At 42.9% G+C, this 25,902-nt stretch overlaps 1 protein-coding gene across 2 annotated transcripts in view; it reads left to right on the top strand.

Moving 5' to 3' along the window:
* Positions 1 to 1,355: 1,355 nt before the first annotated feature.
* MED13L (mediator complex subunit 13L) overlaps positions 1,356 to 25,902 on the top strand; it is a 202,042-nt gene continuing 177,495 nt past the window's right edge. The window contains exons 1-4 of one of the 2 annotated variants that reach the window (XM_054219663.1): positions 1,488 to 1,569; positions 1,788 to 1,860; positions 1,993 to 2,116; positions 22,197 to 22,434. In XM_054219663.1, the coding sequence (XP_054075638.1) occupies positions 1,841 to 1,860; positions 1,993 to 2,116; positions 22,197 to 22,434 (382 nt within the window). In that variant the 5' untranslated portion in view covers positions 1,488 to 1,569; positions 1,788 to 1,840. Of the gene's footprint in view, positions 1,570 to 1,787; positions 1,861 to 1,992; positions 2,117 to 22,196; positions 22,435 to 25,902 lie in introns of both variants that reach the window. The other variant, XM_054219664.1, reaches the window with a different exon arrangement.

Here is a 25,902-nt window from a genome sequence, read left to right as displayed (position 1 = left end):
CTTTTATAAAAAAAAAAATAATAACTATACACGGTGTCTTAAAAGCTGTTTCACCCGAACGTGGGGCTGTTCTGGATGTGCGGGGGGTGGTGTTGCACCTCTGCAGAACTTGGGGTTGAACTTGGCTTTGAACGGGGAGCTGCCGGGGGGTGCCCGGGGCGGCAGACCGCAATTTTGACGTTTTCAGGCCAGTTTTAAAATCCTTTGAAATTTCGCAGGTGCTGCGGGAGGACCCAACGGGGCTTGGCCGGTGGGAACGGGCGCGCTGAGCCGGACAACTCCTCTGGAATAGCGCTTTCTCTCGGTGAGTGTCCCGCGCACCGGGGGCGAGAAAGTTTGTCCCGTCCCGAGCGGCGGAAGGCAGGATCCCGGGAGCGGGGCACACACCGGCAGCGGGGACCGCGCCCCCCGGTCCCCCGGCCCCGCCGCGGCCTCCCCCGCCGCCGCGCGCGCCCCCCGCCGCCCCGCTCCCGCGCGCCCCCAGCGGCCCGGCGGGCGCCGCGGCGGCGGAGGGAGGGGCCGGGGAGGGGGAAGCCCCCGCCCTCCGCCGCGCGTCACGTGGGGCGGCGGCGGCCAATGGCGAGGCGAGCTGCGGCTGGCGGCCGCCATTGCTGTCAGAGTGGAGAGAGGCAGAGGCGAGTGTGTGAGGAGGAGCGGGTGAGCGGGGCCGCTGGGCGGGCAGCGCCAGGCGGAGGGGGGCGAGGACGGGCAGGGACAGTGCTCCCTCTCTGGGCCGGGGCTGCCGCCCGCCGCCCGCAGCACCGGGAGCCCCGCACGGAGCGTAAACAAGGCGGCGGCAACAGCAGCAGCAGCAGGAGGAGGAGAAGGAAAACACCATCCACCCACAGCCAGCGGCGGCAGCAGCGAGGGGCGGCCGGGCGGGGAGGGGAGGGGACACGGCCTCCGCCGGCACGCGAGACAGCGCCCCCCGCCCGCCGCCGCCGCCACTGCCCGGGACCGGCACCCTCCCCCGCCCCGCCCGGGTCCCGCGGGGGCCGCCGCCGGGCCGCGGGAGGAGACCCTCCCCTCTCCTTCCCCTCCGCCGCTACGCGTGCCCCGGCCGGGGGGGGGCCAGACCTGGACGCGGAAGGAGGGCCCCGGGCCCCCCCCCCCTTTCTTCTCTCCGCCCCAGCGGTGCTGAGGCGGCCTGGAGCGACCGGAGGAGGCTTCCCCCACCCCCCCCGCCGCTGCGTGCTGAGGGGCTCGGACCGAGACGCCCCTGCGTCCCGTCGGAGAGGGCCCTCGCCGGACCGGGCAGCGCGGCCTGAGGATCGCCCGGCGGCCGGCGACGGGTAGCGAGGATCGCGCCCGCCCGGCGGCCGGGCCGCCCCCCGCCGCCCCCGCCCGCGGCGCGCCCCCTGCCGGCCGCGCTGCCCCGCTCCGCCCGCCGCCCCGGGCCGCACCGCGGAGCGCCCGCTGCTGCCTCTGCCTCTGCCCCCGCGCCGGGCCCGTCTCCTCAGACATGCCCCGCTCTGGCGGCCCGGCTCGCCGAGGATCATGACTGCAGCGGCCAACTGGGTGGCGAACGGGGCCAGCCTGGAGGACTGTCACTCCAACCTCTTCTCGCTGGTGAGTGCCCGCGGGCGGCGGGTAAGGGGTGTGCGTGGTTGGGGGGAATCGGCGGCTCCGGCCGCGCAGCGAGCTTGCCGGTTGGGTGCAGCTGCCGGGGGCTTTATAGCCAGGGCCCGTGGGGCTGCTCCTCCGCTGGCCCCTCCCCCGGCCCGGCGCCCCGTGTTTATTTTGCTCTTTAACGTGGTTTGCTGCGAGTGTGTGCATTGCTTTCCCAGCTGCGCGCCCCTGAACGGGAGAGCTTGGAGGCGACAGGTTGTGTGTCCTCTGCATGTGCGACCATCTTCTCCGGTAAACAGGCTTTTCTCCCCGCCTCCCTTGGCACTCCGTGCCCTGTGTGCTTTGTGCCTACCGAACTGGGGATTTTTTTTTTTTTTTCCTCTCCTTTCACAATGACTTTCACAATGACAAACGCCATTTCAGCAGCAGCAAACAGTCATGTAGTGTGATCGTCTGTCGGACTTGCGCTCTGGGCTCTTGTGACTGCGTGTCAGCTGCTGTTACGGCGTGGTCTCCTCGTTGCATAGATCGTGCTTGGGGGCAAGAGGTACAGAAAAACTTCAAACCTTTTAGTTTTTTTTTCTCTGAAGAAAAAGGAGTAGCTGAAAATGTAGGATGCGGAGTAGCTTGACTGCGTGGATGCTGTCTGCCCCGTCTTACTGGAATTTGACAACTTCCTACTCATATTGCATGGTTTAATGTTGCAGAAATTATGGTATCGGTTTTGGCTAGCTGCAGATTTTTAATTTAAATTTAAAACAAGAAAACAATTTGTTTCTGTGCAAGGACAAAGCTATTTGGAAATACCTGGCTTTATTTTACCTGACACCTATAGGAACATTATCCCATCTGTCTGGGTGAAAGCTGAGTGAGCGAGAGGACTATTTGATCATCAAGAGCCTCCTAGTGCTGCCAGGGGTGATGTCTGAGGGAAGGAGGGACATTTAGTGCATGGTATGGTATAGGTAAAACAAAAAACTTGTAATGCAAGTTTGGGGATAGTGTGTACAAAAGATTTAGGGTAGATAATCTCCTCCCTGCATCAGAGCTCTGCTAGAATTTGAGGTGGGTGCATATGTTGTTCTTTTTCTAATAGCAAGAAAGAGATTGTTGCTATCTCCCTTATAGGAATGAAGGAAAAAAAGAAAATTAATTAAAAATGCAAATGATCAAGCTTAGTTTTATGTTTTTTACCTTTTATTGCTGTACGTTCATTATTTTGTCTCTGTTTTCTTTTAAATGTATGTATGGTTGGTTTTTATTTTGCTCATACCTTTTAAGAATCTGGGACAAGAGCCGTAGTCCCTTATGCTGCTAGGAAACTGGCCCAGAGATTCTTCCGTGAGAATAAACGCAGTTCTTACTTTGGCTTTTTGTTGAGCTGTTACGTTCTATAAGTTTGTAGCTATGCTTCTGTTTGATAGCGTTTTCTAATACTTATAGATGTATAGCAGTGCTATAGGTATCGAGGTGCAGGAATTGTTCTGGTGACTTTTGAATACACTCCTCTTACCCAGTAAGAAAAATAAAACAGTAAGCATGAGGGAGACAATTGTGCCTGATTGTAAGAGCAAGGCGGTGAATGGTTTGTCCTTTACAGAGAGAGAGCTGTGAAGTCCCCAGCTATTAATGGAAAACTGAGTAGTGTAACTTCTCACATAGCTGCAATCTGCAAATCTGTCACTGGTAAAAATAATTGTTGGTGTGCAATTAGCATAAATTACAAAGTGAAGTTATTTCATAGTTATTGTGGTTTGGTCTTCCCCCCCCACCTTACTAGACTAGGGAAATGTTAAATTTTAAATAGGTGTGTAATATCATTGAAATAAGTTCAGCAAAATTCTTTTGCAAGTGTGTTTTAATAATAATAAGTTTAATGTGCAGCCCTTTAATCTCCCGTGTAATTTTGTGGGAGGTATCCGTACCTGTAACGTGGTGCTATGTATGACACTGTAACACTTTTATTGTTTTCTGGCCCTACTTGCAAAAAAAAAAAATCTAATGAAGCAGTATTTTTTTAATATAGCGTATATGCAAACACACAGTAACTATTAGGGAGATTTATTTTAAATTACATTAGTGTTCGTTAGGATTTATCTATCAGTGAAAGATATTGAGAAAGGAAACACAGATTGGAAATATATGGCCAACACCATTGACCCTTTAACCTCAAATTGTCATATGCATTTCAAAATTTACGAAGTGTTAAAGCTACAGTAGTCTGGATTACTGATTAAGAGAAGCTTTTGCTAATTTACTTTTTCAGTGTAACAGAACGAAAACACGCACCAAACTAAAATCAGTTGTTGATGGGAATCCATTCATTGTTTAGGAATGAGGTGGATTACAAATATTTTTTTTTTTTAAACTGATTCTGCTATTAGGAGTTGACAGAGTTAATTGTTTTATTGCAGGCTTTGTTTTGTGTGTGAATCACAAAGAAATGTTCTTGACTGGAGAACTGAAGTTCTGAAGTAGTTATAATCTACTGTGATTCTGTTTGTTTATGTTTAAATAATATTTCTTCCCACAAACATTTGTTTTGTTTAAGAAGGAACTCTATCTCCCCAGCTGGGATAAGCCAGGGCTCTGTGGTGAGTCTCTCTGGTTGCTGTAGTGGATTCGGGTTGGTTTAACAAGCACTTCATGATTTCTAGCTTATTTTCCTGTTGAATGTAGACAATCTTTAAATAGAGGTTGGGCATCGCTGTTTCTTCTGAACCTTTTTACAGAAAATATTTTCTAAAAGCTTTTTAGAAGCTGATAACTCTTGTCAGTGATGTCCAGAATGTACAGAGCTCCTTAGTGTTCTTGGCCCAAAATACTTCATGTGAGGGGAAGCCACAGTTAAGGTTTTAAAGTTAGCTTTGAATATCCAGACGTGGAGCGTGATCCCGTGCTTGCGTAGTTGGGTTTTGCAAAGCCCCTCTGGACTTGGTGACGCAAAGGGCTGCTGTCTGTCTTGTCTATTGCTCTATATTGAAGCAGGAATCCGGTGCTGTTCTAGAAAGCGAGTTAATGTTTGTATGTTCTGTCAGGCAAAAACCCCCACAGACAACCTACGCAAAGAAATCTAGAATTTTACTCTAAATGTAAAGCATTTCTTAGATGATGTAAGGGCCAGTTTGCATATTTGTCATCAGAATACACCTCAGATATAAACTTGTTTGTACTGGCATACACAGGCTTGCTCATTAAAGTACACTTTCTCTCTGAAATAGCTATGTTCCTAGCACAGCAGTAGAAGTTATATTTATCCTAACTCAGTTTTTGCAGTAGTCAAAATGTCTGCTGCTGCTTCTGAAAAAGAGTGTTTGTTTATCAAAACAGTATTTAATAAGCAATTGTTAAGGGCCAGTTTGTTTAAATACTAATTAAGAGTTGTCTAATAACTATTTAGAGATGAAATGTTCTGAGGTAGTACGCTTTGTATTAAAACTTCAGACCCAGCTGGCAAACAGTATCCCTGTGAATAATCCTTAATCATGAAAGTAGTCTTGCTGAAATTAATTTGATTTTTCCTGTGAGTAAGGGTTAATATGACGCCCGACAGTGAGGGCTTGCATGAAGTATGAAGATGTTTCCTCAACTGTCTGGTTTAGCTGCTGTGGTGGATCAAAAGGCAGAAGTCAGCCTCTGAAAATAGGGGTGAAATTGCGCAACGTTTCATACGCCGGAGCTGGAAAAAGAGCACAGCAAAGGGTGACCTAAAATTTGGAGAAGGTTTCGTGTGGTGACAGATTAGATACTGTAGGAGTAGGAGTCTTCAGCCTGGAAAAGACGCGATTGTGTTCTTGGAAAGCGAGACCTATTTATAGAGGGCTTTACAGAAGCTGGTGTGGAAGATGTTGCGAGCGCTTGTTTAAATGCCTTCTTACAGAAACCTGCTGCCAGGAAGGTCCGCTTAGTAGGAGTTGTGTCTTTGTTCCAGTTAATGTTCAAAGGCAGATTTACAAACTGTAAAGGTCACGGTTGCTGTTGCTGTTACTCTTTTTTTTCAGTTCCCAAACAGGAACAGAAGTTGTTGCCTTCGATCAGTGAGTTTTGTTGCCGTTTTCATAATGAAACTGAAAGGAGTCAAGGAAATTTGAATTGTTTTCTTAAAGGTTTTTCATGGCATCAGAAAGTGAAGATTAGGAACGCCAAGATTGCCAGTGAGGTACTGTTTGGTGTTGTGTAATTGTCAGTAAAGGACTTCACAGTACATGGTTGATTGCCCAAGCAAATCCATAGGTAGTAGTAAATTAACCAGCAGTCGTTCCTGCTGCTTGTATTATCATAAACGCAGTGCTCCAAGCAGTAGGCTGTTATTTTGGCACGCAGGATGTTACATCACCACATAGTTGATATCTTGCTTGTTTGAAATTTTGTGTAGGTGTGAGTTTACATGTATATATATATTTAAGAAACGGAATTAACCTCACAAGTTTTGCAAAAAGCATTTGATTCTCTAGTTATCTTCATCCTGAATTTTATTAGGTAACAAGATAGAAGTAGAAAAATGACATTAGAAAGCTTGCTCACTTCCTGCTAATAAAAGATGATTTCAGGTTTTAAATCACTTCAGTGGTAGGCTTTTATTATGTCCTGTCAGAGTATTCGACAGTTTAATGGGTGTGAGTTTGAAGAAAATAGACCCAGATTTGCAAAGAGCTTGTGACGGAGCGGTGTTCAGTTAGCTTGTCCAGCTCTGGGATTGGCATTAATGAACCTGTACCAGGTAACTAACCTCTTCTCAATATTGCACCAAGGACATCTGGGGCGCAGGAGGGACACTTACAGTTCAGGACCAACAGTGCCGAGGAATCCTAAGCTAGCCACTGAGAAATATTTGAGTGAGATTTTCTTGAAATCCTGATTATCTCCTGAATGTATACATATACGGGAGCTGTGAATCCTTCTCCCGTGGCTGTGTTCTGATTCTGGTGACGAGTCCGTCCCCGAGATGGCTATTGTGAACGTTAACATGATTAATAAAATACTCAAATATTAGGCTGATGTAGTTACCTAGGATTTTTTTTAATACATCTTAAGAATCTTAATTTTCACTTGCTGTAATACTGCCTGAAAATACATATTTCTGATTTTTTCTACATAGTGCAGTTTTGACATAATAACCCCAGTTCTCAATACACCTCAGATTCATTTGATCTTGAATTTTTTCCCCTTCTGCTTCTAAGAGCTCTTCCTTGTGTGAAAGATAGTAAAAAGGAACTCTTTAATCCTATATGTGGACCTTCTATAATTTTCCTTCTTGACAGTGCAATTCTTTTGGGGAAAAAAAAAAATCTAAAGAAGCTGAAATTCTTGAACTGCAGTGGAAAAAAATAAAAATTGAGGTGCATGTGAGAGATGGTCACATCTGTTGAATGTGTTAACTTGATTAACTTTGGCGACTTGATGAAGAAGGTATTTTTTATGGATTTTTACTCTCCTTAAGTTTTTGAAAATGTTATGCCTTGGTAAAGGTGTGTGCAGATGCACTGCTTTTTAAATACCTAAAAAATACAAATGTTACTGGAATGTTACGCTTTGTAATAAGTTAACATTTGTTTGAAGCTTTCTGTTTACTGGAGGAGAGAGCTTAGCCTGTTGTCTCCACTTTTCCCTGATCGCCCCCCTCCCCACCCTTCCAGTCTTCAATTTTACATCCTTAGATGTGGCAGCATCCTTTTGTGGGTGTTTGACTAAAATACCACTGCTGGTATCAAGAATGCTGCTACAGGTTTTCTCTTGCGTCCTGTGGCTGGGACCGTGTTGCACCTTTCTGCATTCTTTCGTTGTCTTCCCCTGTTGTTACAGCTCCTCAGACTTACTGTGCGTTCATTTCCAAAGCCTTCAGCACTATTCCTTCACTGCCTTTTATTTTTCATTTGGTACTGACTGACTCCTGACTCCAGTGTACACCAGGATCATCAGATTATAAATTGGTGTCTATTGGGTTTTTTTTCTAGTTTTTCCTTTGTATTTGTGGAAGGTTACCAGTTGATGGCCTACAAACCCTTTTCCTAAGCTTGTTTGTGAGATCCTACAGACAACCTGGTAACACTGAATAGGCGGTTGGTCTCTTCAGACTGTCGTTAAGGCTGACGAGTAAGGTTTTATATTCTTTCAAGTCTGTGTGTATTCATGTACTGTTCTGTGAGTGAGTAGTACACTCTTGTGTAGAGTCTAGCACAGTGGGATTTGCAACTTGTTGGTGCCATAGTAACACAAATAATGTGAAAAAAATACTGCTCTGCCTAGAAGCATGCTCATTTTAGTGTTATCTTGCCGATTTTGAAAGTGCACAAGTGTGTTCAACAGCAAATCCCAAATCAAACCTGGAAGATTTGTTTCTATGGAGTATGTATTTACATGGGGGCATCCTTCTTCCTCAGAGCAAGCTCTTATACTGCTTTCATTTTAAGGTCTAAGTATTGCTGTAAAAAGATCCTCTTTTCCTTATTTCCCTGACATCAACTGTAAGTTTCAAAGAGAAACCAGCTATTAAAAATACTCTGCTCTAGCAGACCTCAAAATATTACTAAAACATTGTGTTCGATTCCCTCTGCATGCAGTTGTGAAGTATGTACTGCAGGGATAACAGGCCTGTGATACCAGGAATGACAGCTCGCATCGTTTCCTGCTGTGGCTTCAGCTACTTATGGAGGCTTGCATTAGTATCATCACTATACTGTAAAATGATAATGACGTCTGAACATAACCACTTTGATACGATATAGTAAGTTTAACTTTTCAGATCAGGAGGGTTCTTAGCGTTTTACATAGTAAGAAGATGCCTATTTTTTTTTAGTATCCCGCAAGCGTAAAAGGTTTAAGCAGTCTTTCCTTTGACTTGTGCAGTGGATTTTGATTAATTTTGATAAATCCTGACTCTCACTTCCTGCCTCAGTCTGTTAAAAAATGTTATTTCTCATTGAGTCATGTGCGGCTTAATTCACTTTCCTGAGCAGAATTGCAGTAGTGCATATGGAAATGTGACTCGAGCTTTTAGTGGCATTCTCCCTTTTGTTTCTTTGAGACAGGAAATGTTATTGTGTGTTGCTGTTGTATAATGTGCCCCGAGGCAATATTTACATTTATGTGACTAACACAGATGAGCTCAAACATACACAAAGACTGTGTCCCTATACTAAGGAATGTATTTAATCGGCTTATGAAGATGGAGAAGAATTGACAGTCTTAAATTAATTTTTGGTATAAGATATGACACACGTATTTCTGTGTCACTTCTCATTAGATATTTACCTCTGCATTCTTTAATCGGCCAATGTTGCAGTGTAGCGTATGATTTTTGCTTATGAAAAGAAAATAATTATAGAGGAAAAGGTGTGGGGTTTTTTTTCCCTCCTTCATTTTTTCCCCTCCCCCTTTACTCTTCTTCCATGCCTTGGTGACCCCAAAAGGATTCCTAAGCTCACATGCAAGCCTGGATCATGGAACTGACCTAAGGAAAAACTTTTCCCTCTTATTTTCCTTCTCAATCCCTAGACGGCTCTGTGTACTCATTATTCCTCTCTCTCCCCACCAAGTTTTGGCAGCGGCGTGGATTGAAGTGAGATCAAAGTGGCTGTGTAACCACAATCCATGTCTTAGAGAAGGAAATTTAAAGCTTGTTCACTAGAAATGTATTTAATTCATCTTTTAGCTTTAAAAGAGTTATGCTGTGGTCAGTGCCTTTTTGTTGCCTACCCTTATAGCTCCATATTTGCCCATAAAATACAATATTTAGTGAGAACAGAAGATGGAAAACAAAATCTAGAGGAGAACTGTTCTGTACCTACTGACCAGGCATTGGCAACCTTCTGTTTTTTGGTAATGATGCACTCATAGCTGACAGCTACGAGACATAAGTTTCAATACATGTTGGTTTGTTACAGTATAAAACCATGGGGTTTTTTTCTTACTGGAGTCTCTGGTTTACTAGGAAGTTTTCAAATCTAGTCTAGTGTATCTGCAATCCCTTAGTGTCAGGTTTATATGAGTCTCACTTCATGTGTGTGAAGTGAGTACCCCACAGTACTACTCAATTTGTAGGCGGTCCTGGGTGAGTTATAAAATTAATTCCAGGAACATCTCGTAGTGACCATTTCAAGTATTTTTATAAAAAAAAATATTCTTTGCTCACAGAATAGGTTAATTGGTTAAATTACTTTATTCTGAATTTGCTGGTTTCACTTTTAACCTAGTGTTTCTGTTATTTAATTTTGCGTGTGTGTTTTAATAAAATTTTGACTTGAGTTCTGTGTGAATTTACATAATTTCCTTCTGTCAGGATCCTTGTCTTTGCACGAATGACAGTAAGAAAGCTGGCAAAATGAATCTACATGATCAGTCATGTCGTGGATTTATTTACTGCTTTCTATATTAAGGAAGATTCATATGAAAGAATTCTGCAGGTGATGGTTTTGTTTTTTTTTTTTAAAGGGCTAAGGGATTTTGGCAGACTGCATAACAATTTCAGCTTTATTTGATATCACTGGTCAAGGCGACGTTGATGTTAAAGAATCGGGGCTGTCTGATTGTATTTCTGCACCGCTCCTGCCTTCCTAGCCCCGAGCTGGGGATCGGGGCCAGGGCCCATTGGGGCAGGCGGCGTAGTTTTCTTTGCAGGTCAGCGGTGGGCACGCGCGTAAGACAGCTGTGTGAGCTCTTGTTGGTATTCACTAAGCAATTCTGCTTAGATGTGGCGTACAAAAATGTTCTAGTTCCGAGCTCTTAAATACAGGGGGTTTTTTTGGTTTTTTTTGTTTTTTTTTTTTTTTTTTTTTTTTTTTTTGTATAAGAGGAGAAAAGGAACTGCATTCCTTAACTCAGTATGCCAAACTTTACTCTACTCGGGTTGTTACTTCTTCCACCCTGCTCCCCCTTTATTTTATTTTTTTTCTGCCCATATGTCAGGTTACTTGGTTTGGGAAACATCTGATAGTCCATTGTATGACTCTGATGTCTGACATTTCCTTCCTCCTTCAGTTTAAAAAAAAAAAAAAAAAAAACAACTTGGGGGAAGAGAAAATATTCCTTTATTTAATTGCAGATTTGGTTTTGTCATTTTTTTTTTTAATGTGTTGACTACTCTTCTGTTAGAGGGGATTTTTTTTAATCTGGAAAAGGGGCAGTGACTTAGTTCTGATTCAGCCTTTTTGCAAGGGACTTGCCACCCTCATCATTCACCTTGTCTCAGAGTGAGGGAGGGATTCTTTGGCTAGCAAGCAGCATGTTTGTTTGCTTTCTTTTGTGTGCTATCTGAAGCGTGCAGTGGTAGTTTCATTTTATTATCTGTTCTCAACCATCTACTCAGAAGCTAAAATATAATTGATGCCCTTTTGTAAAGAAACTGGCTGAAGTGTTATGGAACTTGGAGGTACCTTTTAGTGTGCTCTGTAAAATAGTGTCCGTAACCTGACCTGCAGGGTAGTTCACTACCTAAGCCTAGGACTTGTTAAAATGAAAAGAATGTATTCAATCCCTTCTGTCTTTTGTCTTGGAGATGGTGTTTTGCTTCCAGGCATTGTACTCTTCCATTGCATACAGCCTACAGTGATATATACATTCAGGTCTGATATGGCTAAACTTCATTCCACTTCTTCCCCTCTTCCCCATAAAAACACCCAAAACAAATCAAACCCCACCATCTCTTGTTTTTAAATGCTTTTGTCTGTCTTGGCGTTATCGGGTAGGTGTGTTCTCCAAGCACGTGGATAGGTTAGTTGGTTGGTTAGTTAGCATCCTCTGAAACCTAGATTCCTACCTATTCAGTACGTGTTTTGGTGTTCAGATTGGCTCTTCCGTTGCCCTTTCTCAAGCTTGGTGGTGAGACTCCAGCATGACAACTGTCTGTACTGGTGCAAAAGCCAGTATGTTCGGGGGGTGTGGAAGTGTGTGCCTCCCTGCGCTTCACTCGCATGCTGACATGAGAAGAGTTGCTGCCTTCTTCCAGTTTCCTTATATTTTTGTGTCTTGAATGTTTTTGACTCAAAAGCATCTTTTTCTAGTAATAGCTAAATCTCAGCCCTTTGGCTTTCAGCCACGTTTATCACGTTATCCTTTTACATCTCTGTCTGAGGAACTTGGTTACAGCCTTTACTGTGGAAGAGAGCTGACGAGCCAGGCACCAGTTTGGAACTGTGTACTGAGATGTGCTGGATCGGTTAAGGGACGAGAGATTTGCTAACCAAAGCCATTCACTGAAGGTGACAGATGGTGACGTAACTCAGAGGTCTTCTCTCAAATATTCCTTCTTTTGTTCTTTTTTTTGTTTTGTTGTTGTTTTAGAATGATATTTTTTTTTAAGATTTTCTGGAGTTGGTCCTGAATTACTATTACTGATGTATGGTGGACATTTGGTGCTGACTCGAGGATGGCAGGCCTGAGAGCTGTTCTGAGGGTGATCGTTGACTCTGCCCTTTATTTGCTGATAAATATTTCAAAGATGCCAGTATGGTACGTGGCTAAATGGCATGGGAACAACTCTGCTGAATCAGAACCAAAGGCCTTCAAAGTTCTGTCTCAGTGGTGGCCAGTGGTTGTTTGGCCTGCTGGATTTAATGAAGAGTTGTGTTGGTGCTTAGCAGTGTAACAGCTGCGGTGTGGTCTGGCATCACGTGGCTTTTTGTGTTTGGGAGCTCACCTACAGGCTGGCTATAGCCACTCATAGCAATGCTGCAATTTTTCCTGGGAGAACAGGAGACCCAAAAAATCTGCAACAAAGGTACGCTCTCCCCCATAGACACCAGCAGTTACTTGCAGAAAGACAGAAGAGTAGGTCAAGGACATAGGTAATACTTCCCTTGAATAATCTCCCAGCCTCCCTATATATTCGGTGGAGAGATTTCTCGAACCAGTTCAATATTAAATAGACAAATTTTAAACTACTTTTAAGTTTTTATCCTGACACAAAAAGTTCAGCCGACTTGTTTTGGTTTGAGTCTGGATTCTGCTAATTTAATTTGATACCTGGAAAAGCAAACACCCTTAATCTTTGAATGCTTTTTGTTCTATGGAAGATACGGTTCTTGACCATTCCTGTAATTTTTCTTTTTTCTCCACTTTTTGATGTGGTGAAACAAGAACGCAGTTAGCAAATGAAGGTGCAGAGCTACACGTGAGTCGTGGTGGCCTAACAATTTCTGTGTCACCTTCTGTTTCTTTCATAAGAATTTCTCACACTTGGTTTTATTTTGCCAACCTGTTTTTGCGATGGACTCTAGGAAGATCCTGTTTCTCTTTCAGTATGTCAGCATGTGCTCACTTTCCTTCCTTCTGCTGCTTTTAGTCTTTTACTTTAGTATTTAACCTTGAAATTCTGTGACGGCTGGGATACGTATCAGCAATTTGGGCGCTTTTATCAGATTGCTCTTTCTTTTATGCTTGCCACTCAAAACTTCTTTGTTGGTGTATCTGTCCCAACCGCTGGGACATCTGCCTTGTGCATCTGCCCCAACCGCTGAAATTCAAGCATGAATACTGGAGTCTTTTTATATTTTCCATTGGGAAAGATGGTACTTGGTTACCACCTCGAATTCCTTCCGAGACTGGTTTGACTTCTTGTTTCTTTGAAACAGTCTGTTCCTCTCCGGGGCTGCCTCCTCTCCCGCATAGGCAGAATCACGCTGACTTCTAGGAGAGAAAGGGGAAGAAATACCTCACTTCTGTCAGCACTGTTTACGTTTTAGGCATAACAGCTCATGCTGTTAGTTTGTGGTTTTTAATAATGGTGTATGTGGACTGTATTATTTTAGAAGTGTCTTGATTTTTCTGGTCCTCGGTACAACGATATAGTATCTCAAATGTCCCCAGGTACACAAGTCCATCAGGAAGATGCCTGATAATAGGATTTTGGTTACAGCTAAATCCTTCACTGAGACTTGGCAAAGATAAAAGATGACATACGAATGCCCTGACGCTGTTGCTTGTCACAAACAGCTCTGAAGTAGTAGCATTTAGATAATCTGTTCCAGGGGGGATGAAGGAAGAGGGCAGCATGGTATGGGGTGAGTGAAGAGACTTAGCCAGCAGAAAATGGTTTTGGGCACATGTGCCGCATGCAGTGGTGTGCTCGGTTCCTTGCTGGTTTTAAGAGCAAATGAAGAACAACAGCAAAATGGTAACTTTTTTTAATCCTTTGTTTTTAAAAGGTTGTTAGTGGCTGTCCTTTATCCCTCTTTTCCAGCCACTTGACTATGTCCTTTTACAGGGAAAGGATTAAAGTCAAACATGTCATTCTGCTGTTGATCAGTCGCATATTAAGAATGACGCTCAGCTCAGCTTTTTGAAGCGCTATGTGTGGCACAGTTTTTCTGTTGGCCATGTGAAGCCCATTTCAGAATTAGATTTTTTTTTTTAATGTGTTGGCTTTTTCCATTCTTGAACCAGTATGAAGAAGTTTGAAGAACTTTGTTTATGCCGTTACTGCGATCCCTGTCTGCCAGTCGCTTTGCCTGACCGATGTCGCTTTGACGCGCTGGTTCGGCGCAGGATGAGGCCCCTCTGCACCGCTGCGTGGGCCCTCCCTCCCTAAGGGGCAGAAGGGATGAGCCCTGAGGGAAGGGAACACAAACCGCTCCCCCCTTTTTTTAAATTGATAGGATAAAGAGGGGGATGCGAATACGTAGTTTAGCAAATGACCTGATTTCAGGAGGCTGCACAGGGTTGAGTTGGTTGGTTATGGTATTTTTTTTTTTTAAACCAAGAGAGTTGTAAACCCAGGAGTAAAAGATAAGAGAGAGTGTCTGTGTGCAGGTGCTCGCTGCTGCTTCAGTCTCATTATAATAAATTGTGCTATCCACATAGGAATCTTTCTCAGAGTGTAGAAATAATATATAGCTATGAAGAAAAAAATACATTTTTTAATTATATATATTTTTTTATATATATATATTTATATATATATTTAGTTAAGCAGTATCCTCTGTTCCTTGATGTGTTTTTCCTCTTTTCTTGCCTCTGTTCTTTCCATTGACTTGCCAGGGGCTTAGACAGCTGTTACTAAATGTTTTATTTCAGTGGGAGTGGGGGACGAGAGTTGTGGGCCTGGGTGTTTGCCTTCCCCATAAGCACATGTTGTTACAGAGTATTTTTCAGTGTCTCTGTCCTTTTGTCCTTCCTTCCTGGTGAGGTGTACCAAGATGACATAATTTTTATCTGGTATTTAAATGGCCTGAGTAGAGTGTGAAATGATATTTTGTTGCTGTGCGAGGATGATGTAGTGAAATGGAACACTGTAACCAAAACAGATGGTGCTAATCTTGAATCTGTCCGCAAGATCTTATAGCATTTAATTAAAGTGGTGGTGTAATTCCCATGACACCTTTAACTACAGTTTAAATTCTTGGACTATGAACTAAGGGCTTTCTCAGGCAGATTTTGACTCATGTGAGTAGTCCTTAGTATGAATCTCTAGTGGCTTCCGAATAGCTACTTACTTGAATGAAGCTCTCTAAGATGAGACTCTTAATAAAACTGGCATACATATGTGGCATTTACTTTTTTTTTAATGTTCTAATTTGAAGCATAAATTATAGACTAAAGACACTTAGCAACTACAGCGTCCTACATAGAAGCAAACAAAAATCTGGATTAGAGAAATTGTTTGGATTGCGCCCAACTTCAAAGGCTGGTAAATACAGTGTTTTAAGGTACCCTGGACAACTTAACATCTTCCCCTTGGTTAGAAGGGCGTATGATGAAAGCCTTTTTCATTTTTATATTCCCTTTTGTTTAACTGAAACTTGTTTGTAGAAGTACCTGACTTAAGTGATACGGTGTGTTTTGGTTTTTTACATTACTGGCTGCTTTTCTGAAGAGAATTAGAGAGACATCTTTGGAGCACTGTGCAGACCTGAATTTGTCTGAGTAGCACCTTTTGGACAGGCAGTTGGTAAGTAGGTTTATAGCTGGTTTTTGTTTTGTTTCAGATAGGAGAACTGAGAAAGATAAAACGACCTGAACCGTGCCATGTTGAAAGTCTTGGAGAAAGTCAGGGTTGAAGCCGAGGGCGTGCGTGATGGAGATACAGTTGTTCTGCTAAGAAGACCCTTCGAGCCTTTTCTATAGATCTTTGCCTTCTTTTCAAGTATATCCTTCCTGCTTTGGAAGTACTAGGGTGCTGATTTTCTACTCTCTGAGGCCTGAAGTCTGCCTTAGCTTTCCTCACCTTTCTGTACTATGTGAAGCAGAAAAAATAACATGATTACGTATTTTTAGCTGTTGTTTTTCATGTAGGGAAATATAATAATACAGAAATAACTCTGCTTTACACTCGGTGTGGCCAAATACGAGAATTTCTCAAACTTTTTATGCTCTTTTTCTGGTTCCGAAGTGTCTATATTCTTGTGTAATCTCTCCAAGGGAGCTTTGTGTATTAAAATGGGTGCAATTACTCAAGTCTTCTGGAGGAGTTCATTTAGAATTGGTTTGTCCATCTCCCATGTAACATATATAGTCAGGAAAGCATTTGATGGAGATGAGAGGGGAAAAAAAGAGGAGGTGGAAGATGTTGGTGTTTTTTTTGTATTCCATCTGTGAGGACTGCAGAAGAGGAAAATAGTCACAGTGGCTACACAGCACTAATTAAATCTTCAGGGTTGCTGGTAGCATGCCAGAATCAAGTTGTGCAGTGTGAAATGTTACTGGGGAAATCTGATGTTTTTAGCGGCCTAAACCCTGCCAATCTGAATGGAGTGCTATGAGATCAGCAGAAGACCTTTCCTGCCTGTCTATTATTCGGATTTAAGCGTTGGGGAAGGGGGAGAGAATCAGAGCTTAGCTTTTATCTCTACTAGGAATACCCAGTCCTGGAGTTAAAATGGCTACAGCCCTCAGCTGTTGCAGATAGATGTGAAGGAGTCTGGATTTCGGGCAGCAGACTAATGGTTGTAAGAGAAAGTGCTAATTTGCTTTCTCTGTCTCTTCTGTTTCCTTGTGTGTGTAGGGGATATCAGAGGTTTGGATGCTCTTACTTAATTTTTTTGAAGGCGTTTCACTCGGAATGTTAAGGCAGTCCCCCCAGGAGGGAGGAAGCCTGAGTTTGCCCTCCTTTCCAAAGGACTATATATGACATTTTTCTGTGGCCATGTTTCTGAATGACAGCATTCCCACGCTGTGTTTTCATTAATGCCTATTTCTTGGGTATGTTTTGGGTGTGTTTGAATGCCTCCATGGAATTTTCAGTTTGAGTGCAGTCTCCTACCCTGACAGCTCCTTTGGATACATCAGAAACAGATCTTTTTGTGCCTCTGGGACTTTACTGTAAAAAAAAAAAGAACATTAGTAAAGATTTTGGGTGTTACTGTTAGACATAGAGATCCTTTTTCTCTGTTTCCTTACAGGCTTGGTCCAGTGCAGTGAGAACAGGTGTCTTACAAACACTATTCTGTGTCCAGTTAACTGTGTCCAATTAACTACGTTTAGAAAAAAAAAATTAAAAAAACTGCCCCTCTTATCTGGGAAGTTGAGCCCTTCACAACATAGTCCTCCAATACATTTGTTCCCTTATAAAACACAGCAAAAAGTCTCTTGCTTAATGCATGGTTTACTAACAACGTTGGTTAGTAGTATGTATTTGTAAGTTCCTTTTTTGTCAGGCTTTTTAGGGTTAAGAATGTTGTAGCAACCACAATAAGCCAAGAGTACGCATGTAGGAAAAGATGCAAGAAACACAACAGATTACATCACCTGGCAAGACTTTTGCTTTGTTCTGCATTCGTTTCACACCTGTTGTGAGTAAAACAGCGTGTTCACAGTGTTGTCCTCAGGTTGGCAATCGGGTCTGTCTCAGTGAGCGTTTCAGGATGCTTTAAAACCCGCAGCCTTACTAAAAGGAGCAGCGCTACTCTCCCTGGCCTGCTTTGCTGTCCTCTCTCTTGCTGGTATGAGCGTCTCTGGGGCTATTGAATGAATCAGGGATGGGGACCGATCTGAGTAGAGGAAAAAACCCCACTTAATATAATACTTCTGATTTTTAGTCAGTTCACCTCAGTAGGAATCTGTGCAAACAGCAGCAGCGCCACAAAGCAGAGGTGGTGGTGGAGTCGGGAGTAGGTGACCGATGTAGGGAAGGCAGGACGGTCCAGCGTCGCTTTTGGCAGCGGTGCTTGCTTGTGTCGGTTGACGGTGTACATTAACACCAGGCTGTGTGTGCGGTCCCATGTTCTGGTTTATCTGATTGGAGCTGTGGATGACGGGGGGGAGCCCGCTCCGCTGCTGCTCTCGGCTGTGCACTCTCGCTCCTGCTCCTTGGGCTGCTCTCGGAGCGTGTGCCTGCAGGGTAAGCTGTCAGTGTGCTGCTCTGATAGATGTTGTTCTTTCTCTTTGTTTCTCATCTTTAAATCGGTGAGCTGATTCCATTCGCCCAGTGATGGCACGATCACCAGATCTGATGTCACACCAGGAGATGGGGATGGGGAAGAGGCTGCCATTTTGGGAGCACCCTGTGTTCGCTGCTTAGTGACCATAAATGAAACCACGTTTAGTTCTTCAATAGAGTCACCAGAACCACAGGCCATTGGCTGTTTTGTCTGTAAAAACCCTGCTACAGATTGAGGACTCTTAAAACTAGTGATGTTTGTTTGTTTAAATGAAATAACTTAAAAAACTTCCATGTGGATGCAGATACTCTCTCCACAGGGTATTAAGTACTTCACACAAAACATCTGTAGAGGCATAGAATATATCTAAGTGTTCCTGGTGCAGTCTTATCTTGTGTACTGCTTCTCGATTAAGATCTTTTGAATTCAGCTTTAATTAAAGTGAGGACAAAATCTAGAAGTTCTGAAGGATTAGTATTGATGCTTACCTATTAAAAATTTAAATAAAAACAGGTATATCCAAATAAATGCACTGAACAGCATCGCTGCAACTTTGACCAGGAAACATTGTGTGAGAGCTCATTTTAAGTCCAGACCCCCCAGTACTTGTCCCTTCTTGTGAGTCACTTTGTGTTGGGTGGTCGCTGGTGATCCTGGTTAGCTCTAGTAGTTAGTCATTCCTCACAGTCTGTCAAATTAGACACTCCAGAAGTTTGTTAGGGTGGAGTTAAATTGGATGCAGCTCTGCTGGTTTCTGTGTGCTTTTCCTGACTCTGTTTCATCCGTGATATGGATGGGATGTTATGGGTTGATACCTCTGAGCTGCTAGAAAGCTGCAGGAGCTTGTCTGCTGCTTCACACAGCTGATCTCTGGTTATTGCCATGCTGATCAAGTGAGTGGTGCTGTTGAGGAACCTTTTTTGTTTGGTTGGGGTCTTTTGGGGGTTTGTTTTTGTCATCCTCCTGTTCCATGTCCATTGTGACGTCCATATATTCCTAATTGATTATGGTATGTACATTTAATTTTTTTTTTCTAGGTTGCCTATGCTGGCACTAATCTTTGGTGTTTTGTGATTTTGTAGTCATGGTCATTATACTATTTCAGAAACTCTGCTTGTTCCTTCTCCAAGCTATAGATTGAGATCCATGTAGAACACATGTATGTGTTTTGGAGGAGCATGTGTAAGTACTTTCTCTTGGAATGTTATAGAATGTATGAGGCATTCCAGTGCCACACAGCACCCTACTGAGAACAAATAATGCTTGTCCTTCCCTTTTTTGCCTCCTCCACCTGTGCTCCCATGCCCCCTTTTTTGCCAGGAACATGGCGTATATGCTGTACATCACGTCCAGTCTTGAGTATCTTTTCCGATACGCTTTTCCATAGCTTCCCAACACTTTGAATGGATGATCAGCATTTCTGTCTGAGCGCAAAAGCAGCAGTGCTGGCTGCAGAAGACCTTCACCAGGGATAATCCTGTGTTGTCTGTGACTTCCCCTCTGCTGGTATCCTGCTGACGTGATACAGGATGGTAGCATCGCTTTTGCAATGAGGAGCTGAAGATGACTCATGGTTTAGTGTCATGCAAAAAAAACCCCAAACAATTACAGTGCCTTTCAGTGTTTTGTCAGATTTTTTTCCCCTTCCCAGTGGAGGTCAGCTACTGTATTCCTGGGTGCTCGGGGAGGGGGCTCGTTAGAGTAAATTAGATGGGCAATCTGGGTAATCGGTATTGGGGGAAATAGTTCTTGAGTTATAGTCACAGGAACGTTGGTCATGGGCCAGAACTGTGCTGTGCTGGGCAATGTACAGGCAGAATGAGGTGAAACTGTTTTAGAGGATCTATTTATAAGATTAAAGAAATACAGGTATTTTTTGCTTGTGGTATGGTGTGATGAACATCACCTTTAGCTCCTCAGCAGTTAACCAGCTAGCTCTTGAACAGGTAACAGCCTACTTCCAGTTATTGTGGTGAAGGAAAGTAAATTTTAGAGCTTAAACTTCTAAATGAACAAAGTTTGTGGGCTTGAAAAAGGACATCCTTCTATATGTGACATGTAGTATGGGTTTTGGAGGGGCTGTGTAGGCCAATAGGTTAAATGTCCTTGTGCAGATGATGAAAATGGAGGAACATGTGATCTGCAAGTCTTTTGTTTTCTTTAAGAGTAAAAATTCACCCTTTTTCTTGTTGATATTTTCTATACGTACTGTGCAGAGAAAGGAAAGGACTGTTTACTGTTTAGATACAGCTTAACGTATTGCTTGGTGGGGGCTTGGGGGCAGGTGTTCCTGCAGCTGGGATTTCCACTGCTGTGTCTTTCCCCTTCTCCTTGGCAGTGACTTTTCTTGTCGGAGGTGTAGATGATGTATTGAGTTCTTGCAGCTTGTTGCCATAGACCAGCTGGCTGTTCCTGTAGGACCATGTTAGAGCTGAGCACCCCGGCCATTTCTGAGCAGCACAGTGAAGGTGTGAACACTGTAAATGAAGCGGAGGTGGTAACAGCAGCGAGAATGTGGGAACGTGGGTTAGAAACTAGAATACAAGCCCACTGTGAAAGCCTAGTATAGAATCATAGAATCTCCATGGTTGGAAAGGACCTTTGAGATCATCGAGTCCAACCAAACAACCTACAATCTCTGTCACTAGAGCATGCCCTGAAGTGCCACATCTAGACTTTTCTCAAACACCTCTAGGGATGGTGACTCAATCACCTCCCTGGGCAGGCTGTTCCAGTGCCTGACCACTCTTTCAGTAAAGTAATTCTTCCTCATGTCTAATCTAAATCTCCCCTGCCGCAACCTCAGACCATTTCCTCTGGTCCTGTCATTATTCACCTGGGAGAAGAGGCCAACCCCCACCTCTCTGCACCCTCCTTTCAGGGAGTTGTAGAGGGCAATGAGGTCTCCCCTGAGCCTCCTCTTCTCCAAGCTAAACATGCCCAGCTCCCTCAGCCTCTCTTCATATGTCCTGGTCTCCAGACCCCTCACCAGCCTGGTTGCTCTCCTCTGGACACCCTCCAGCACCTCAATGTCCCTCTTGTACAGAGGGGCCCAGAACTCAACACAGCACTCGAGGTGAGGCCTCACCAGGGCCGAGTACAGAGGCACCATCGCTCCCCTGCTCCTGCTGGCCACGCTATTCCTGATACAAGCCAGGATGCTGTTGGCCTTCTTGGCCACCTGGGCACACTGCTGGCTCATGTTAAGCTGGCCGTCCACCAGCACCCCCAGGTCAGACCACTTTTTTTATTTGATAATGATACTCCTCCTAGCTAGACTAAAAGTCACCAAGTGTTCCCCCGTGCAGGCGCCCAGAGCCAGCAGAGGGTGGGGAGAAAGGAGGCTGCACAAAGGTGGGAGGGGAGAGGAGAGGAGGAGTGTGATGGGCAGGGTAACAGGCGTAGATAAAAAGGTAGCAGTCTGGATACAGCAGAGAAGGGAAACTGAATGTGACAGCTGTGAGTATCTCCTATTAAAGTTGAAAAGGCGGGGGGGGGGAAGAAAATTAGAACCATTGCTCTGCTGACTTGGTTCTAGCTGCCAACTGTTTCATGGTTTGAGTACTTTGGCGGCTTTTCCCCTGGCAGTTGTTTATTCACACTGCTGTGCAGTGGGACACCTACGTTCCTTCAGGTTTTTCGACCTGTGTAGAAGAAAATCTTTCCCAGAAGTCTGGGTAGCCATTTTCCTGTTCTTTTTGTTCTTCCTTGATGGTTAGTAAGAGAACTCTGTCGGGTCGAGAGGCTGTAAATGGCAAACTTCCTTACTGTTTTTTTTTTATTTGAGCAAAATAAAAAGCATTTGCTGTAAACCTGTAACATCACGATATGAAACTCTATTTCACCAGTTTCAGTAAGTCACTTGTGTTCCTGCGTCCTGTAGTACTTATTGTTGTGACTTTCAAGTGGTCAGCTTCTGGGCTGACACTGAACTCACTTGACCACTGCGCAGCATGTAGGGAATGGGCCTTATTCCGTCTCCTAGGTGGTTTGTTTTCCTTCTAATTTGTAGGATTGCAATAAGATAACACTAAGGTTAGAAATGAGTGAATCTGCTGGAAATGAGTCAGGTTGTGGTGAAAAACCTACGTGCAGGTGTAAGCCAGGTTTATTCAGTAGTGTTTCTAAAATTGTTTTCCTTTTTTCTTGAGGAGGAAAAGAAGAAAATGCAGCAATAGGAGGATTTTTTAACTTCAGCTGCTTGGAGCTAAATTCTAGGAATTAAGCAATGAAAATGAAACAAACCAGTACTATGAATACAACTAAATTTTGAAACAGAATGATTTAATGACTCTTCTTTTTCTTTCCTTTCTGTAGGCTGAACTCACAGGCATCAAATGGCGTAGGTACAATTTTGAAGGTCATGGGGACTGTGGCCCTATCATTTCAGCCCCAGCACAGGATGATCCGATTCTGCTCAGCTTCATCCGCTGCTTGCAGGCCAATTTGCTTTGTGTGTGGCGCCGTGACGTCAAACCGGATTGTAAGGAACTATGGATATTCTGGTGGGGAGACGAACCAAATCTTGTAGATGTGATACATCGTGAACTGCACAGTAAGTTATTCTCTTCCTTTGTTTCTTGACTTATTTATATTTTTTCCAGTGAAAAAGGACCGCTGTCGTTAAAGGCTTTAACCTCCTACCATATGTGATTTTGTCACAAATTATGTCTTAAGACCTAAAGGAAAAAAAAAGCTTGTAAAGTTGACTTTTCTGCTGCAAGCAATGTGCAGATAAAATGCAAAATAAAACTTGAAGGAGCTTAGGAGGCCTATATCCAACATAGTTATCTAGATTTTTGTGAAATCTCAGATGCACTGTAAAATTAGAGTAAATTCTAGTTCAGAGGGTAATAATAAAAGAACCAAATAAACTCTGGCATGAGGTAGTAGTTGGAATAAAACACCTTTATTATAGAGTCAGGTAAACTCCATGACACCACAGGTGAATCTGCAAGGTCAGAATGTGCCATGTTGGTAACGCTACAGGATTTGAGCGTAAATGGAGGCAAGTTGCAAGAAGTGAATGTAACAAAAGCAAGGAAGAGGAAGGTAGGACCAAGGTGGCAATGATAAGTTCACACGGTTGTAAGTTTTATGCAACTTGATTGTCTTCAGTGCCTCCAGAATGTGTAGCCTTACAATTATACAACAAAACTATATCTGTTGTGATCCGCTTTGGCTATGACTATCCACTGTATATTAATTCCTTTTCAATGGTGTATTGTTGCTGTGAGAAGACCTAGTTTGCCTGAAGACTTTAACTTTTAAAAGGTATTTTATTACACTGCATGAATACTTGTGCCTTATTTCACCTCTCGTGTCTTGGATGAAAACAATGGAAGTTCACTAATCCTGGAATAATAATAGTAATAAAAAAAAAAAGACAAACCAATAATAAGGAGCAGTTCCTTGGTTTTTGCAATAAATTTTCATCCTGGTAGCCTTTAGACCATCTTACTTGGTGCAAACATTTGTATGCCAGTTCAAATATATAGAATATTGTATTTGTCAAGTGGGCTTGACAAATCTCCGTACCCGTGCCACACACAGTTTTGGTCCTGGGTTACACTATATTCACTTTCTTATTTGTTATCTTGTTCTAACTGCCTGTCTCCAAACCATTACAAACCGTACTTCCATGAATAGCAGATTGTTCATTTGGTAATATAGCCTGTGAAATCACAGATATGAAACGCTGTGTGTCTTTAGGCGTATTTCGTGCAGGTAGCTCTGTGATCATGTATAATTAAAGAGATGGCTCAGAAGTGCTGCACCAAGCCATTCCACTGACATTAATTTTTTATGAGGCACCTGTTTTGAATGAAGGCATGGGTAATATTTCTACTTCCGCAGCAAAGCTTTAATAATATATGCTTTTCTCTTTGTGAAATATAGTTTATTTAATATTTCAAATGCAGTATATGGGATTTAAGTGTCTTTTTATTTGTGGGGAGTTGCAGGTGATAGCTTCTGTTTCTGTTGTAAATTGATGTATCTCATTTATAGCTAACATCTTGGTTACAACAATATGATGCTACTTCCAGTAGTAATGGTATGGTGGAGCATTTAAATATATGAATAGCTGAACCTGCTCGAGTGTGGTTTGGGACAGAGTGTAGCAAAGAGAGAATAGCATCATTTTGACACATTTTTTTTTATTATTTTTTCTTTTTTGCCTGGTCCAAAATTCTATGAAGCATCCGGGCTGGAGCCTTCAGTACAATAATTTTTAAGCTGAATTAAATCTGAAAATTGTCCGTGAGAGCGCTGTTTTTTTAATTGCCAGCAGCAGCAGTATCACACTGATAAAAACCAGCCTGAGCGTAGTGTGTTTCACAGCCCTGCAGCCAGCTGGCCTGAAGAGACAAGTCTGCTTGGTACAGCAGCACCGTCACTGAGAGATCCTCGTTTGCAACGCTCTCACATTAAAGTAAAAATGCCTGAAAGGAAAAGATGGTGCAGAGGGATGTGAAGAGATGTGAAGTTGAGTTTGGAGGTGGAGAAAGGAAGACTATGTGTAACTCTTTTAGGGGAATGAAGTACATGGTAATTAAAAGAAGAAGAAATATGCTCCTGCTGTCAGTATCCTACAAGAATTTGGGAAGTAATCTCCTTTCTTCTCCCTTCTACTGCAGATTTTGGAATTCTTTGTAATGTGCATAAATCATACAATGATAGGTTTATATGTTCTATATTAAAAGCGTGTTTGAAACGCTTGTAGTGACTGATCAGATAATAGCTTAAAGTGAGGTAATTGTAAAAGTGTTATAAATTTTACTGCTGGTAGGGTTGTCTTGCTGTCTTCAGTAGTTTGTTGTTGGTTTTTTTAGGGTTCAAACATCAGTATTGACAAAACATTGAACATCAGATTCTACCAGAATGAGGCATTTATGTACATTGATTCCTTGAAATATGATATAGGACAGTGTTTGTGTTCAGTGTTTCATGCAGCAGCAAGGCAGAAAAAAAGAAGGTTTTTTTGCTTTTTGTTGTATAAGCACACCACAGGGCTGAAATACTTGATAACTGAGATTAGTTTGTGAATTCACAAGCTCTTGAAAATATCAAGGCCTTTGCATGTGAGCATGCAAACGGAAGAGAAGCGAGTTACTGAAGCTTGGTGATTGACTTGCCTGTCAGCTGAGCCAGGATAGCGTGCTGTTCGCTTTGGTACAACCGAGTTGTGAAACAGGCTGCGTTGGCTCAAAGCCTTGTTTGTTAGGGGTTGGATTGCCACTGTGGGCTATAATTTAGAGACTGATGAACAGAGCTTTGGGTTTGTGTTGGTACTCCTAGGTTTAGGAGCACAAGTCCCAGAAATCTGACCTGCACATCCAAGTGGAAGACTAGGTAGAGTCTATATGAAACACGTCCAGCTTTACAGATCCTCTCTTTTGGGAGGTATGAACTTCAGGAAATAATGGCTGTTAATAAGATCATGAATTCTTACCGAGTATGAAGTTGCTCACAAAGTTTTGGATTTCTCTTTTCCTGCCTGGGACTTGGGCTTTAGAAGTGAAATTTTCATTAGGCAATAAAAATTTACTTTCAACTTTAGTCTTTTTCTCCTGTTCATTCAAGTCTAATTTAGAATTACTGATAATTTTTTTTCTGAACAATAGAGTCAAATGATATTGTATGACATTTAGTACTTTGGTTAAACAAATGAGAAGTCCAAACTGAGAATTTTGTTTCAGAAACACGTTTTAAAGTTTTGCATATGAACTGGGCATGTTGCATATCTTTATAACACTGATGGTAGGTGATTTTGGAAACAACAATCTGCGTTTTATAAAAGAATTTCAGATAGTCATAGGGAAAACAACTTAGTAGTTATAAACAGGAGGTCTTAGGAACAGTTGTTTGCTTTCCAAAACTGTGTTGATAATTAAACGGTGTCAGTGGAGATTAAGTAAAAACAATTATTTGCAGAACAGCTATAGATCAGTTAAATAGATGAGCTTGGCAGCTGTGAATTTCATAGGTGTGTCTCTTGCACATACTCCTACACTTCTTTCTC

This window comes from Rissa tridactyla, chromosome 13 (assembly GCF_028500815.1).
Source record: "Rissa tridactyla isolate bRisTri1 chromosome 13, bRisTri1.patW.cur.20221130, whole genome shotgun sequence".
NCBI lineage: Eukaryota > Metazoa > Chordata > Aves > Charadriiformes > Laridae > Rissa > Rissa tridactyla.
The sequence above is the reverse complement of the archived record's forward strand: the minus strand, read 5'-3'. Positions and strand labels throughout refer to the sequence as shown.